At 42.0% G+C, this 16475-nt stretch overlaps 1 protein-coding gene across 1 annotated transcript; it reads left to right on the top strand.

The window, feature by feature from the left end:
- Positions 1-7812: 7812 nt before the first annotated feature.
- On the top strand, positions 7813-16129 carry LOC119654476 (rho-related protein racB-like). Its single transcript, XM_038059894.1, has 4 exons — positions 7813-8186; positions 8237-8346; positions 8412-8579; positions 15956-16129. Exons 1-4 carry the CDS (start codon positions 8006-8008, stop codon positions 16040-16042), a joined length of 546 nt encoding a protein of 181 aa, XP_037915822.1. The 5' UTR covers positions 7813-8005; the 3' UTR covers positions 16043-16129.
- The last annotated feature ends 346 nt before the right edge of the window (positions 16130-16475 follow it).

Raw genomic sequence — 16475 nt, 5'->3', positions numbered from 1 at the left:
ATGATTTTGATACCATATTTGGTACAGGCTTCGAGGGTCCGCTCAACTACCTCGTAGAAGGTATCCTTCTCCGACTGCAATCTCCTTTGTAAGGGTATGAACATTAGTGAGGTTTATATTTCTAAATTTGCCTCACAAACGCAGAGTGCATAGCCGTTCGCTTATGTTTTCAAAGCCAATAACAGCAGGTTTCATTTTTTGGCTGACTAAGCACATGATTTACTGGATGGCCATTATAATATATGGTGTAGTGGCTCTTCTCTGGGAAAGCGGTCCCTGTCGAACGCATCTCCTACAACGCTGTTACATCAGCCCTATATTCGGACAGGGTATAGGCTAGCGGCTTGGCAGCTCCTTCTCTGTACAAGGAGCGCACGATCCTTGAGAAATGCGCAAACCGTTATACTGTTTTGGTTGCCGGGTTCGCCGTTGCGTTGTCAATCCAGTGGCGGTGTTGGGGTTCCTCTTGTGACTTCATAACGAGTTGTTTTCCGTGTAGAGTTGTCAGCCCTACCCAACTTGGAGGACCAGTTGATACAATTCGTTCCGGTTTCATCCTTCTCCGTCTGCAGCTTTTCGTTAAAAAGGAGGTTCCAGCGGTCACCACGAGGAGGTGCAGATAGGGTTTAGTAGTACATCCCAATCCACGTTTCGCCCTGGTTCCTATACTACCCTTTGACCGCCTATGAAACACCTTGTGAAAAGTATGCGAAATATACTCGGCCTGAACATCACTTTAAAATTCGGTCAAAATTTGGTAAATAAACATTTCAGAAAACACAAAAGAAATAATATATGCATTACTTTTCACCAAGCTATATTCTACATCAGTAATAAATCGCTGTGTGTACGTCCGCGTACACAAGAACCAATTTGATAAATTTTTTGAGGGACCGATGTAGGTTAAAGTTTGAAGATAATGTGCGTTGTCGCGAGTTTACCCGCAATAACATGAACTGCAAATGGATCAAGGTTTCGCACATTAAAAGAAAGGATATTTCGCGAGAGGTAGTGTTCAACGACGAAAAGAAATTTAATGTTGACAGCTCGGATGGCTTTAATTGTTACTGGCGTGACTTGAGAGAAGAACCAAGATTCTTCCCAAAACAAAACTTTGATGTGGGTAATTGAATGGTATGGGGCGCGTCCTTTTCGTTAGGTACTATTCAACTTGTTTTCATGCCATTAAGAATGAACAGCACTGAATGTGGTGAAATGCTACAGCAACGTCTGGTCCAGTTTTAGAGACGCTACCTTCATATTTCACTAATATTTCAACAATACAATGGCTCTTATGGCGTCACTGGCAGATCGAACTGATTGGGGATGGCGGGCTTTAACCATTGATTCGCTGAGTGATCTATCGGCACATGACTTACACTAGAGAAAGTAGTACTTTTGATGGCGGCCTAAGTTCATCAATATTTTCAGGCCAGGCTGTTTAAGGTAGCTGGCGACAGATCAGCAAAATAGTTTTCCCATTACTAAATGACAGTCGGACCCTGGTAGCAGAGGGTGTTGAGCTTAGGAGTTCGAAGGTCCTACGAGTAGATGCGGACGCAATAGGGAAACACAAACGAGAATCCACTAAGTAATAATCTCTGTCCAGGGCAATATCAGCGGGTAAAACAAACAAACCTCATTAAAATCGATTCACTGTCTGTCTGTTTTTCTTCGAAACGGCTACACTGATTCAAACGAAGTTTGGTGGACATATGGAAACTATGAAATCCCATGCATACAGTGAATGACATAAATTTATAGACGGCTCCCCCATACATGCAAAGGGAGGATGTAAAAATTTGTTCACTGTATATTGTCATCTGGGGTGTCAAATGAAAGACTCCGATAAGTACTTCCCGAAATTGATATTAGTTTTGATAGAAATTGCAAGGTGTGTGAGTAAGGAACCAAAATGTACATACTTAAAGTAAGACAGGACCCATTTTCGAAAACTACCCAACTGAGAAATCTGAAAAAAATCAAGGTGATGCACTTTTATGAAATCTAAGCCTCAAAATATATCCCATTCCGATATCTGCTCAAATAAACTTACTAATAGTATATTACCAACTTTTTAAAATTGACTGAAAAGCCTGAGGACATCGCGCATAATAGTACAACTTTCGTGGAAAGACAGTTATTAGTATCAAAGTTACAGCAGTTCAACCCGAATTTACTGCATCTTAAGTCAAACGAGATGCTGACGTTATAATTAACGAGAATAATTGACATTCGAGAGATCTATTGCTCCCCAGTCCTTTTTGTATCTGTTCACATTGAGAACAATTTTGCCGCTTGATTTAGGAGTCAATGACCACGCCATCACACAACTTTCGTTTGAGTTTTTTGTGAAATTCACTCAAGCAAGGCGTTAGTAACACATTTTTCCCTGTATCAGTAAATCGACTTTACTGCCTTAGATACTATATTTGGCATTGCTACACCATGCTTCTAATCACTTTTTATCTCCTTCGATTGCCTGTTGTAATTGTCATAGTTTCACTCATCTCATAATCAATTACAATAAAACGCCGATGAAATTAATGCAACTGCGAGAAACACATGTTACTCACGACAAATCCGACTTTGCGTTTTCTAGCGAATTTTTGAGCATCAGCTGCAATTCTAGGTTTGCTGGGGTGTTCAAGGTTTGGAATAGCGAATCAATGCCTGACGACTGGCAAAGAGGCGTTATCCGTCCCATGTATAAGAAGAGGTGTCACATTGCTGAGTACCATCTATAAGATATTCTCCTAGGCCGGACAATCCCATATCGAAGAAGCCGCACTCTAGGCAAATCAGCGACAGAACAGATTTTCTCTCTATGATGGTGATGGAAAAACCTTTAGAATATGACCATCAGTTGCACCGTCTTTTCATCGAATTCAACGCCGTCTATGATAGTATAGTCGGGGTAAAACTGTACAGGACCATGAGACCAACCAAATCGACTTGACAATGTGCAAGTCCAGACAAAAGCAGAAGGATCACTCTTAAGACCATTCTTAATCAACAACCATCTAAGACACGGGGATGCCTTACCATGCATGCATTTTAACTTGGACTTGGCAAAAGGGATCCTGAATGCTATTGTAAATACTAGAGACACCAGCCCCTTCCATCCAATCCCAACTACTGACCTAGTATAGAAACCACGGATAATAGGGGGGCCGCATAATTTTTATCCCAGATCCGGATAATTTTCAAGACCGAACTTTCGCTCTACAGCCCTGGTCCAAGCTCTTATTGTATAAGACAATGATCTTGCCGATCTTTATAGGATGTATTCCTCGGGGACTTGGGTTCGAGAGGAGAATCCTTCGAACAATTTTTGGTCCTCTACAGAAGCCTGGGCGATACCATAGCCTATAAACCGACGAAATTTATGCACGTAATCTCGACCGTTTGGTTGTGGTAAAGTCCCCTCATTCCAGTGCCGGTCTTAAGGCACTACAACTGTGTATGCATTGGCTTAAAGCGGATATTATTGGAAATAACACCCAAATTGCATAAATAACATCTAAAATTGAATTTGAAGCAACAAAGAACAAATCAAAAGTAAATTGTCAGTAATCTTTTATTTTAATAATTATTTATTTATCATATATAGAGAATTTATCGCGTTTAAGCAGCTTTTCCTTTTAACTCGATGTGTGGTCTCCAGTTCATTCGGTTGTTAAACATTAGTCGTAAATATTTGCTCGTTTCGTTTCCATCCGATTTTTTTCGTTTCTTATTCACATGTTCGTTGGTGTCTGCTCTTTTCTCAGGATTATTGAGATTGCCTAGGTGTTCTCCTCATTGATTTTAATTTTCCATTTATTAAAATACTTGACAAGCGTATTTGTTGCTCTCTGAAGATTGTCTGTGATGAAGTGAATTTGTCCGGAGGTGTGCCATCTGTGAATAAGGATAATCCTGCAAGAAGTTGTTTGGTATTTAGACCGTATATATTGTGTATAGTAGTGGTGAGAGGGCTGATCCTTATGGTACTCCTGTTTCTATGGCCCGTTCGTTGGAGAGAGGATTCTCGATGTTCACTCTAAAGCTTCGATCTGGAAGAAATCTTCTTTTTTCTTTAGCCTTTGTCCCGTTCACAAGCGGGGTTGGCTCGTCGTTTTTCGTTTTTTTCTGTCAAATGCTTGATCTGGTTGCAGTCACCAGGCTTTTAAATCCCCATTCAGCGTATCAAGCCACCGTTATTTCGGACACTTTTTTCTGAAACTAGGCACTCTACTTAAGTAAGAGGTTAGGTACAGAGTCAAAGGGTAGTATAGGTCCCAAGGCGAAACGTGGATTGATACCCACGAAGGAGCATAAGGCCTAGGAAACGCCTGCTGAACCAACACCAGCAGCTCTACTACCAAACTCTATCCCCACCTCCACGTGGTGACCGCTGTGAGCTTTTTCTTAACGAAAAGCTGCAGACGAAGAAGGATGAAGGCGAGTCCCCCGTGTCTAAAAACGGAACAAATTGTACCAACCGGCTTTTCAAATTGGCGGTTGGGTAGGGCTAACAACCTTACATGGAAAACAACTTGCTACGAAGTCACAACAGGAGCCTTGGACTGGATGGATTTTACAATGACGAACCCGACAACGAAAACGGAATAACGATTTGCGCATTTTGAGATAGAGCTACCAAGCAGCTAGTCGATATCCTGTCCCAATATAGAGCTGATGTAACAGCGTTACAGGAGATGTGTTGGACAGGGACTGGTTTCCTGGAGAAGAGTCGCTACACCATATATTATAGTGGCCATCCAGTAAACGATGTGCTCGGAGTAGGTTTCTTAGTCAGCCAAAAACTGAAACCTGCTGTTATCGACTTTGAAAACATAAGCGAACGGCTATGAACTCTGCTTGCGAGGCAAGTTTAGAAATATAAGCCTCATTAACATTCACGCCCCTACAGAGGAGACTGCAGAGTCGGAGGAGGATACCTTCTACGAGGCAGTAGAACGAACCCTCGAAGTCTGTCCCAGATATGATATTAAAATCATACTTGGGGATTTTAACAGCCAAGTAGGGACGAGCCCGTATTCAGGCGATACGTTGGCTCCCATAGCTTACATCAACATAAAAATGATAACGGCCTGCTGATTATCCAATTAGCAGTGCCACACGAAATGGTTGTTGGAAATACCTGGTTTACGCGGAAAGCGGTCCACAAACATACGTGGGCCTCTCCTGACGGGACCACTTTTAACCAAATTGACCATGTATTGGTCGAACGCCGCCACCTCTCAGCCTTGATGAATGTCCGAGTATATAGGGGGGCCAATATAGACTCGGAGCACTATCTCCTTGCCATGGTGCTCCAAGCTCGAATAACAACACCACCCAGAATCTCCTCTGACAATCAGGTGAGAGTTAACACTGAAGTCATCCACAACACAACCCTCCGCAACACCTATAAGAGGGAAATGGACGCCGCAATAACTGCAGTGGAGATGAAGCATAAACAAATGATCTTCACTATCGCCTGAAGAACGTTATCATAAATACGACCACAAACATACTTGGCCCCAGTCGCAAAACGAGTCGGAACGGCTGGTTTGATGATGAATGTAAGCTTCTCAAAGAATGCGGGCACGCGCAGAGCCTTATCACGAACTCCGTCGAGCGGAAAAGGGAAGCTTCTGAGAACTCGAAAAGTACAGGGAGCAACCGCACCAGGCGCGGAAGTTTTACCAACAAGTCTGCAGGATGAAACCTTATACACCTCGATGCTCATCCCGCCGAGACAAAGAGGGAAATCTGATTTCCGACAGAATGGGCATATTGGAGCGATGAGTACTGTGATGAGCGGACAAATATTGTCACCGGATAGCTCCATACATCCAGGACATCAGTGGCCCATATCAAAGCGGCTTTACTTGAGGCAAATCAGCGACAGATCAGATTTTCTCTCTGCGGTAAGCGAATATGGACATCGGTTGCACCATCTTTTCATCGACTTTAAAGCCACCTATGATAGTATAGCTAGGGTAAAACTTTACACGGCCATTAGAGAATTCGGTATCCCGACGAAATTGATAAGATTGACCCTGAACAATGTGCGAGGCCAGATAAAAGCAGCAAGATAATTCTCAAGACCATTCGACATCAACAACGGTCTACAACCAGGGGATGCCCTATCATCCGTTTTTAACCTGGCCATTGGCAAAGTGATCCGTGATGCTGAGGTAAATGCGAAGGGTACGATCCACTTTAAGTCCACCCAACTACTGGCCTATGCTGATGATATCGACATCATGGGAAGAACGACCCGAGACGTACAAACTGCCTTCATCCAGATCGAGCAGGCGGCGCGAGATCTTGGGCTGCACATCAATGAAGGCAAGATGAAATATATGGTGACAACGTCAGCAACAAAAACCAATTAAACAACATCAAACCGCACTGGTCAAACGGGAACAATAAAGATAGGAGACTGCAACTTTGAGACCGTTGATAATTTCTCCTATCCAGGGTCGAAAATCACAACCTATAACAGCTACGATGATGAAATCCGCGTACGGTTGGTGGCTCCAACAGAGCCTATTTCAAAAACTGTTCCGCTCGAAACGTCTCACCATAGGGTCAAAGTTCTTACTGTACAAGACAATGATCTTGCCAGTCCTCATGTATTCCTCGGAAACTTGGGTTCTTAGCAAGAGGAATTGCGAACTCTTAGCCGTGTTCGAGAGAAGAATCCTCCGAAGAAGTTTTAGCCCCCTACATGAGAACGGACGATTCCGTAGCCTATATAACGACGAAATCTATGAGCGCTTGTTTCTTATACCATCCTCTACTTCCATCGCAAATTTCATGTCAATCGGTCTCGACTGAAAGAATTCGGAGGTTGAAAGCTTTAATGGCTGGACTATTCTGTGTCCTTTGTAATTTGGACTTTAGCTGCGTTCTGACCACCGACCAGCAGTGTGGATTGTTATTGTTCAGACCTAGTTGGCAGGGCGGACTGAACGTGTATGGCTATAAGGAAGCTCATTCTTTTTAGAATGTAGAACTCTGAATACAAAATTTTGAAAAAAACTCTGATATTTGTGCGGCGGTTCTTGATGGTATAATCGTGTATCGTGATCACTTTTGATAACACAAGAAAACCCCAAAGTGCTTCATACGTGAACCATTCAGTTGCCGGTTTCTGACTTCTTTTTTGGTTGGATTGAATGTTAGGACAATTCTTTGGGTAATTAGGGTAGCAATGGAGGTTTGATCATTGCTAATGTACATTTGGTTAGGTGTATTAAAGTGTATTAAATTTTTTATTCAAAGTATTCCAGGAAAAGGATGTAAAGGAGCAAACTTGAGTTCTTGGTGGAAAACAAAAATTTTTAATTGCCTAACATGCGCTGGATTAGAAATGATTCTTCGACGACACTTTGCATTGCAGATAAAGTCGGCTAGAGGCTCGAAACTTTGTCGATGACTAATTTGGCATTTGCGATTTCAATTAGTCATTCGATTTTCAAATACATTAAGCTGCAGTTAGACGAAAGAGCATTTACTATTTGCAAAATGGAATAGTCACAAGACTGCACATATGAATCATGGGAAGACCGGATTTGGTGTCTGGAATTTGAGAAAGTGGGCTCCTTTCACTTAGTTACCCCACATTAGTCCAAAGTCGTAGAAACTCCCATTGGATTCAGACAAGAATTTATTTGCGAACCGACATGTGTAGCCGCACCCTTATCGACAAAAGGTACTCTTATCGGTTGGACATGTTGTTCCCCAGAGAAAATAAAAATCTATATGTAAAAGAAGGGATAATTTCGCGATAAGCGTGTTAACATTGCTCTGAATTAGAAATGTAATGTTTATAAAAAAAATTGCGATATGCTCGTGTGTACTTACACAATGAATTTTATCAATGCCTCAGCGGAAAGCTTATATGGTGAAGTAATCAATCGAAGGTAGTCAATTATTTTGCGGTAGTTTGCTATGAGTTCGGTGAGAAAGGATGCACAAGTGAATTGCCAGTTTTATAGAAAAAATGCAGAACAAAGTCAAATGTGTGGTGGTTGGTGATGGTGCGGTTGGGAAAACCAGCATATTAATGGCGTATACTTTCAACAGTTTCCCGGCCGAGTATGAGCCCACAGTGTACGACACGCACTCGATAGAAGTGTTCTCCAAAGGGAAGTTCTACTCATTGCAGCTCTACGATACCGCGGGTAATAATGACGTTGTTTGTGCACGCGTCCACTAACGTCTAGTTCTCCAGGCCAAGAAGACTACGATCGACTGCGACCCATTGGCTACACAGGGACGGATGTGTTCGCAATTTGCTTTTCCATAGAAGATCGGGTATCGATGTTCAACGTGAAACAGAAGGCATGAGTTCCCCATTTTGCTTGTATTGTAAAATTTGTGTTATTGTTTTCTATAACTTCACGCAGTGGATTCCGGAAATAAAGCACTATTGCCCGAATACTCCCTACATTCTCGTGGGAACTAAAACGGATCTCAGACGGAAATATAAAATGACCATTCCGAAGGAAGAAGGGATCAATTTCGCGAAGGCTGTTAAGGCGTTTACATATGTTGAATGTTCTGCTAAATCTCAGGTAAGTTCAGTTATTTCTTTTGGTTCTACTAATGCCGGGAAATAGAGATATGCTCCTTTAGCTCGTGCTGACCAATGCCCAAACATGCATAAGGAAGACCTTAATTTACTTATAAATGGAAAAAAAATCCGTCGATTTTCCCATTTTGTCTCTCATATTAATAAGAATCGAATGTTTCGAATGAGTTTCATGGCTTTGAAATTAATTTCCAAAAGCTGAAAACATATTGGTATTGATTAAATAAATATTTGCAGGGTTTTTTTTTCTAGAAAAAACTCGGAAATATAGTGCATCTAGCAATTCAATCTTACTTGTTGTGTTTTGGCTTCCTCTAGAGCCTTTATCAACTACTTGGTTACGGTTGTTGTAGGACGATCCGCTTTAGCAGAGATAGCAAGGAGATAGCCTGATTAGTGCTGTGGTGCCTGGTTTCGATGCCACAACTTACGGAGACTATGTCTGCTCTGGGAAAGGCAAAGGGAGCAGAATCTTGCCTCAGATATTCAAAGCCAGCCTGTTGATTCCACGAAGGATAGCATATCCCCCACACTACAAACAAATATTTCGTTAAGGCCCCCAAAAAATTGTTAGTCCAGCATCCGCAGCCTGGCTTTAGTTAGAACTGCGAAATCGCAAAGAAGGGCCTGAAAGTTGTTCCTTCTTCTCCGTAACTTCGATAATACGAATTGTAAGGTATGCCGAGTCAGGCGCATGTGTGGTATAGTCCGTTGGAAATGCCTACTTTACGCTTTCGGTGTGAAAATCACGTGAGTGCAATGTCACATTATGCCATCTGCACCCGGAGGTTTATATGCTGAGAAACTGTTTAAAGCAGCTAATTTTATCCTCGGTAATAGACACCTCACGTTAGAAAATAACTAAATAACTATATCTTACGTTTCGGCAATAATATTAACGAACTATATAGCCCCATTACCTGTCTCCACCGGTTAATTAAAACATATTTTCTATTTTACAAATATGAAAAGTGAAATTAATGCAAATCTTGGACATGTTGCTACATAATGGATTTCCAGATCCCCTGAATAATGTATTTTTTTTAAGGTTTTTAAAATCGGTTTACTGTCTGTCTGTCTTTTTTTTTTTTTTGAGTAGGTGGAAATCTTTAAAAGACACGGCCTGGACACGCCAGCGTGTGGGATTCTTACCCACTAAAACCACCCCCGTGGAACCACCGTACGGTATTACATCACGGGGCGGAGTCAGCTGATTTTAGCTTGGTCCCCTTTCGTCTCTACACGGCGTACGTAACCGCGCTTTTCTAGTCTCCTCTGCCTTTCGCAGTTTGCTCTGGATAGATGCGACCATGGTGTTGATCGCATTCCAGTCTTTCTGATATGCTGACATTCTTCGCACCACATTCTCTGGTACGAGCACCTCTCCTAGAGTCTCCTCTAGGTTGTTCCTTTCCTCCGCAAACCTTGGACAGACCTTGGAAGAATACATGCTCTGGGTCCTCTGGGACTCCATCGCAATTTGGACAATCGGGTGAGGTATCTATTTTAAACCGGAAGAGGTACTGGCGATATCCCCCATGCCCCGTAAGAAACTGAGTAAGATTATAATTAATCTCACTGTGCCGTCTCTCCAACCACTCCTTGATAGCAGGAATGAGCCTGTGTGTCCACCGCCCCTTTCCCGAGCTTTCCCAACGCTCTTGCCATCTATTTAAAGATTTCTCCCTTTCGGCGTTCTTCGTCTGCGATAAAGGAGAGATAGACTTCGCATTATACATATATATTCGACATCTCATCTGCGAAGATGTCAATGGGCGTCATTCCAGAGATTACGAATGCTGCATCATCTGAGACACTCTTGAATGCTGAGCACACCCTTTGGGCTGTTCTTCTGTTGACTGAACTCAGTTTGTTAGCGTTAAATGCAACCTGCAATGCCTTTCCCCAAACTGGAACTGCATAGAGCAGGATCGAACACACTACCCTAGCTATAAGCAACCTAGAAGCATGTCGTGGCCCTCCCGCGTTAGGCATCATCCTTGCCCGGGCCACACTTGCAGCGGACGCTTTGTCATAAACATACTGCACGTGTTGCTTATAGCCCCCCAAGTATTTGATGGCAATTTGGATACGGGCATCAAATTAAAGGTCTCGGTTAGTACTTTTCGAAGCCGGCCTCAGCTTTGATATTTGGTGGAAAGGTGAGGCATGCGGAGGGTTGAAAGTGATCATTTCTTTAAGGGGGCCATTCTCAGAATCTACCCAACCGAAAAATCCGAAAAAAATCAGGAGGCTGCCACTATATATATATATATATCCGATATCTGTTCAAATAAAGTCAATAATAGTATGGAGTAGGTAAATAGGTATCAGTGGCCGCACCAAGGAGCCCAATTAATGCTTTGGTGCGACGTTTTGATGCCGTTTCGATGAAATCTCTCTGAGGTACCCAAAGAATGATTTACCCAGTGTCAGCTGCCTGACTCTAGCCATAGCTGGACAATCGCAGAGAAAGGGCAAGAGGGTTTCCTTTCCTTCTCCGCAGCTTCGGCAATGCGAGTTGTAGGGTATGCCGAGCCTAGGGGCATGGTCCCCTATGAGCCAGTGCACACCGTAATCTTGAATGCATTTGCACGCGTCGGCACAGGAGCTCTCGTGTTTGGGCTATATTATAAGCGGGCTAAATTCTCCTTGACTTGGCACAGCTTGTAAGCCTTCGCCATCTCAGGCCCGCGGCTGCTAGGTAGCATGAGTAGACTTGGCCCCCAACAGCCGAAAGCGGAACACCGACTGAATTCGCCGAAGGACTGCCAAGAGTAGAGCCTTGCCTGGAAAATTATTATATTTTTTTTATAATTGGCTGGAACCCCCTCTTAAGATCATCCTAGCACCATGTAGTGATGTAGGCTGTAATATAGAGCATGATCTTGCCGAGTTTTGTGGAAATCGCACTATTACTAACAAAGTTATAATACGTTAAAGTTGTTTCTTCTTTGAAAATTGAAGACTATGAATGTTAACATCACCTGAAAGTGGATACTCTCACATAATATATGGATATATGCTACGTACTAAGAAATACACAAAACCTTTCGTACCTGAAGCCTCCAGCTTCCGGTTTCCCGACTTGTTCAAAAGTTCCTCAAAATATCGAGTTAGCACTGAGCGGCACTCGAACATTGGGCAGAAGGGATATTCTGCGGAATCTCTTTCATATAATTCTGAAGATCTTTCTTCAAATGAAGCATGCAAAATTAATAACAGTGAAACAAAATCCTAAAGCTGTCGTATATTATCAATTAAGGTTGGAATTCAAGTTAAAAGATGTTAACTCACATTAAATTGATTCTCCAAATTTAAAACTGACTCCAAAGAAACTGAATTCAGTCGGGCGATGGCGGTCCACTTCTTACGAATATTTCCTTTTGGGACACCTGAAAGGTTTCAGCAGGGTTTTATTATTTGTGCAACAATGCACGGAATAATATTTCACCTTGACCTTTCAAGCTCGAAATTAATTTTGACATTCTGAGATTTTAATGAGCAACTGGTTTACTGAAGTTTCTTGATGTGCACACACTATGATGCGGGCTTTTCAGTACGTTTGAATTTGGTTAAAATATAAAATGCTGATAATTTTAAAAATGCAGTCTTCTTTCGAAAACGGTCTTCGAGAGTTCCGTTAGATTGCACTATAGAAATGACTTCCGTCATTAGTGAAAATAAGGGAGGGAGGGAGTCTATTATCGATTTGATAATCTCGCACGACTAGGGTTGCATACCCTTCAAACAAAGCCCTGACTCACAGTCCTCCTCGTTGGTAGGGAAATGCGTTTGAACTACCAGCTCCAGGGTCTTGCCAGAACATTCCGTCCAGGAGCCTTCCAACTTTTTACTGAGTCCCGCAGGTTCTCTAATGCTTTCCACAATACTCCAGTCACAATAGCTTCCTGCCAATCTTCATGGTCGGATTGTTCTTCCTCATGTAGTCCTTGTATGACTACCAGTATTTATGCCTGTAGACCTCTCTTCTCACTTTCTTGAGGATGGACAGATCTTCATTCCACCAGGGGGCAATGTCCTCTTGCTGTATTGTATTGCATGAAACTTTGAACGCGGTTTCGAATGCCTTTTCCTGAGCACCGATCTTTGACACCAGTTCATCTCCCATGCCAATAGTACCACTTCGAATACGAGAGAGTATGCGCTTGATAGCTTGACCTAACCTCTTTCAGTGGATCTCCCAGGAGTCTCCGTTAGGGTTGGGGGTCTCTACAACGAAATTTAAACTGAAAAGTATAAAGTATATACCTGTGATCTGAGAAAGATCTCATGTCAGACATTCTCCATACTCTAATCCAGAGCTCCTGTATTATTGCGACGCCGATGTTTTCTTCCCGGAGGAAGACCAGTAGATTAGTTGAGGAGCACTTAGAGTGCTGCACATTTATCTGCGATACCAACAGCATGATCTGCTTGCGGATCACAGCGCTGATAGTCGCCTTTGCCATCTGCAGTCAGTAACTAACAAATACTTGAAGTTGATTCCACTCATTGCAGTAGCTAGCGAACTGAAGAGCTTGCCTCTTCAGTCATAGGATGAGAAATTTTGGTATCTCTGTCTTTGTGATGAAAAGCGTCCGATGAATTTTGACTGAATTTATGAAGATGCTACACACTGTTTTTAACTTTTTGGCACTTTTTCGCATATTTTCTAATCTCACTGACAACAGCGGAAAGCATCCCTAACGCAAGTATCACTGTATACGTCACCGCCTTCACCCTACCCCCATCCACCACCCTGATCCAATGCATTATCTATGATACATAGTACTCGATGACTATTTCAGTCCGCTTGACCTACATACTATTGTCATGGTTTCCACTAGTTCACTAGTCTTTGGGTACGACCTTCTACTTGGTTCCCCATTCCAGAATTCAATCGTATAGGATTCTGGAATGGGGAATGCTGCTTCACGATAGTACCGAGATTCTCACAATGCGTGCTTGCTCCAACTTGAACAAACATTCCACGCTATATGCTGCACCTTTTGGGGTTAAGTGAAGTAAGATGGTTTGCATCTGAATAGAACTCCTCTCCCCTTTGTAGCACTGTATATATATTTGTTACTTCAGTAAGCCTGCCGGAAGTAAACATACATTTTTTTGTCAGATTAACGCTTACTGCTTTCGTAAGGCTCGCTATTATATCTTAGGAATCGGTGTCAGACACAATATTGATTGTTAAATCTCACTAATGGAGACGTGTCCGGATGACTCAAGTGGTAAGAGCACTGGGCTGTCGTAGCAGAAGGCGGCGGTTCAGATCTCACTGGTGGCAGGGAGATTTGTTATTGTGGCTGTATGTCGGATACCAGTCGAGTCAGCTGAGAATGAGTACCTGTGTCAAATCAGGCTAATAATCTCGGGCGAGCGCAATGCTGACCACATTGCCTCCTACAGTATACTGTAGTGTACCGTAACGGTCTTGAATGAAGTGCTCTAACACACTTCAAGGCCCTGATCCAATATGGATTGTTGCGCCAACGATTATTATTATTATTATAATGGAGACTTTCTGCGGCAATTCAATGCGGTTCAGGGAAGCTTCCCTAAAGGTAACATTGCGATCAGGATGGGTGAGCTAAGTGCCAAGCTGGGATCAAACAACAAATGCTTGGGTATGTGATGGAGCTTTTTGCAGCCTTCATCACTTTGTCATTACGGACTTCCTGTTTGAGCACAGAGCCTGCCATAAAGTCAGTTGAGTATCAGCTTTAACTGTATATTCAATAAGATCGATCACATTGCGGTCAGTAGGTGCTGTTTTCTGAATGATGGTGGAAGAAGAGGTGTGCTGACATCGATTCTGATGAATCTTCAACCGCCCAAACTCAACACGGCCCGGAGATATTTTGAACAGCTCGCCGGAAAATATTGATGATCATCAAAAATATCCTTTTCTCTAGGGAAAGTCAAGTCTTCGCTGGGGCCTCGAACGAGTAAGGGACTTAGAAGCGGATCGGTAGGCGCAAGGAACTAAAGGCTCTTGTTGCCGTTGTGACTATTGTGAACCGGATGCTTTTGAGCTCTGGTGCCGAAACAAATCTCGAGAAGTCCAGAGTAATATGTAGAATTTATTATCGCGCTGGTCAGGGAAGAAAAAGTTGCCTAAAATAATAATAATTTCAGTACCGTATCACAAAAGAACTTGTAATTGATCGCTTATCTTCTGTGTCTTTAATATGGGCATCAGACGAGCTACCTGGTTGGACCATGAAACTTAGCTAGCAAATTCAAGTTAAAACAAGTCTGGAAACCGGAAATTTGAGGCTTTCGGTATAAAAGGTTTTGTGTTTCCCTATGTGAGGAGCGATGAGTGCATGACAGTTCCGGGTGTACTTTGTTGTAAATTCCATTGCACTTTATTTTTTAGGAAGCATTTTAAATAAATCATTTGATGGAAAGCACTGTGTTGATAATAGTCAACCTCATACACTTCACACTCGGAGTTTAATATTATTAGTGAATGTGAAGACCTACAACGGATAAAAAAAAGGGCTGGGGAGAACTAGATTAGTATTGGTATAGTAGAGTATTATAGTTCCTATCCACCAAATTTCGTTCGGATCGGTTTAGCTGTTTTGGAGAGAAGTGCGTGTGACAGACAGTGAATCGATTTTAATAAGATCTTAATCCTGAAAAATGAAGAGTAAAGATTGGGTGTGGGTGATTGTTGTTATTGCTTTACCTTACTGGAGTTCCTAACACGCCACACACAGTGCGACTTCTCTGTCAGCTTAAAGCTTCGCTCAAAAATATCATTTTTGCTGTATACCCTTGTAACCATTACTGAAATTTGAGTGACCAACCGCAACATGCCCACGAACCTACAACTCGCAACTCGGTGGCTGTGGCTGGTATAACTTTCCTCTCGTGATTTTAAAATCTATTTAGACTTCCCTGTTCTCCTTACTAATAAGTTTGCTTATTGTTTGACCTCCGAATCGCTTGTTTTCTATAAATTCCTCGTTATGCAAACTTATCGTTTTAAAAATTTTCAAAAAACTTCACTTGCATTGGGTGACCTTTCTTGGCCTTAAAGGTGAACAGATTGTGATGTTATGACATGGGACGGCGGTATTTTTGGATACACACAATTTAACCAAGTTGTAAAGTCCTCCCAGCGGAGCTACTGGTGATTCTAGAGGTCTGTCAATGGCTCTGTCAGTTACGACTTTAGGAGCTTTATGCATCAAAATGGCGGTTCATAGGGCTAATTAGGCTCTTCGAAGTGGCCACTGATACCTACCTACATTCACTGTACAGTTCTGATTTCGGGATGCAGTAACAAGTTTTTTCTACTAATATGAATAAATGTATTCACTTTCATTCCAGGAAGGTTTGCACGAGGTCTTCGACGAAGCGATTTCTGCGACAGTTCGATGTTCAAGTATCAAACGTGCAAAGTGTCACCTACTTTGAAATACATTTTTAAAAACTCATTATTTTATTAATTGCTGAGTACATTCATGTATGAATGTAGATATAATGAATGGAAATAGAAAGAAAAAGAATTATAAAATGTGTATTAATGGCGTGCCTTTGTATGGTGAATTGGTTGAAATAGCATTATTCGCACAAAGGTAATAAATATATGTATTTTTCCTTTTCCCCCTTTTGTGAAGCAGCCCTCATATTGGCATTGCTTCTTTCTTCATAATTTTAATTATCCAATGATTCAATTTCATTATCATCAGATTTAATCATTAAACTGTGACTAATAGTACTGTGCGGACGTATTTTTAATGGATAAGAAAATAATTAATACTAAAGCGCATGCCAAGCTTTTTAATTCAAATAATAACTTTGCTAATAGCTCAGCTAGACCTAACAAGTGCTTAATAAACATTTCATT

The sequence above is a fragment of the Hermetia illucens genome, chromosome 4 (genome assembly GCF_905115235.1).
Source record: "Hermetia illucens chromosome 4, iHerIll2.2.curated.20191125, whole genome shotgun sequence".
Taxonomy (NCBI): domain Eukaryota; kingdom Metazoa; phylum Arthropoda; class Insecta; order Diptera; family Stratiomyidae; genus Hermetia; species Hermetia illucens.
Note: the sequence above shows the minus strand (reverse complement) of the source record. Positions and strands in the feature narration are given on the sequence as shown.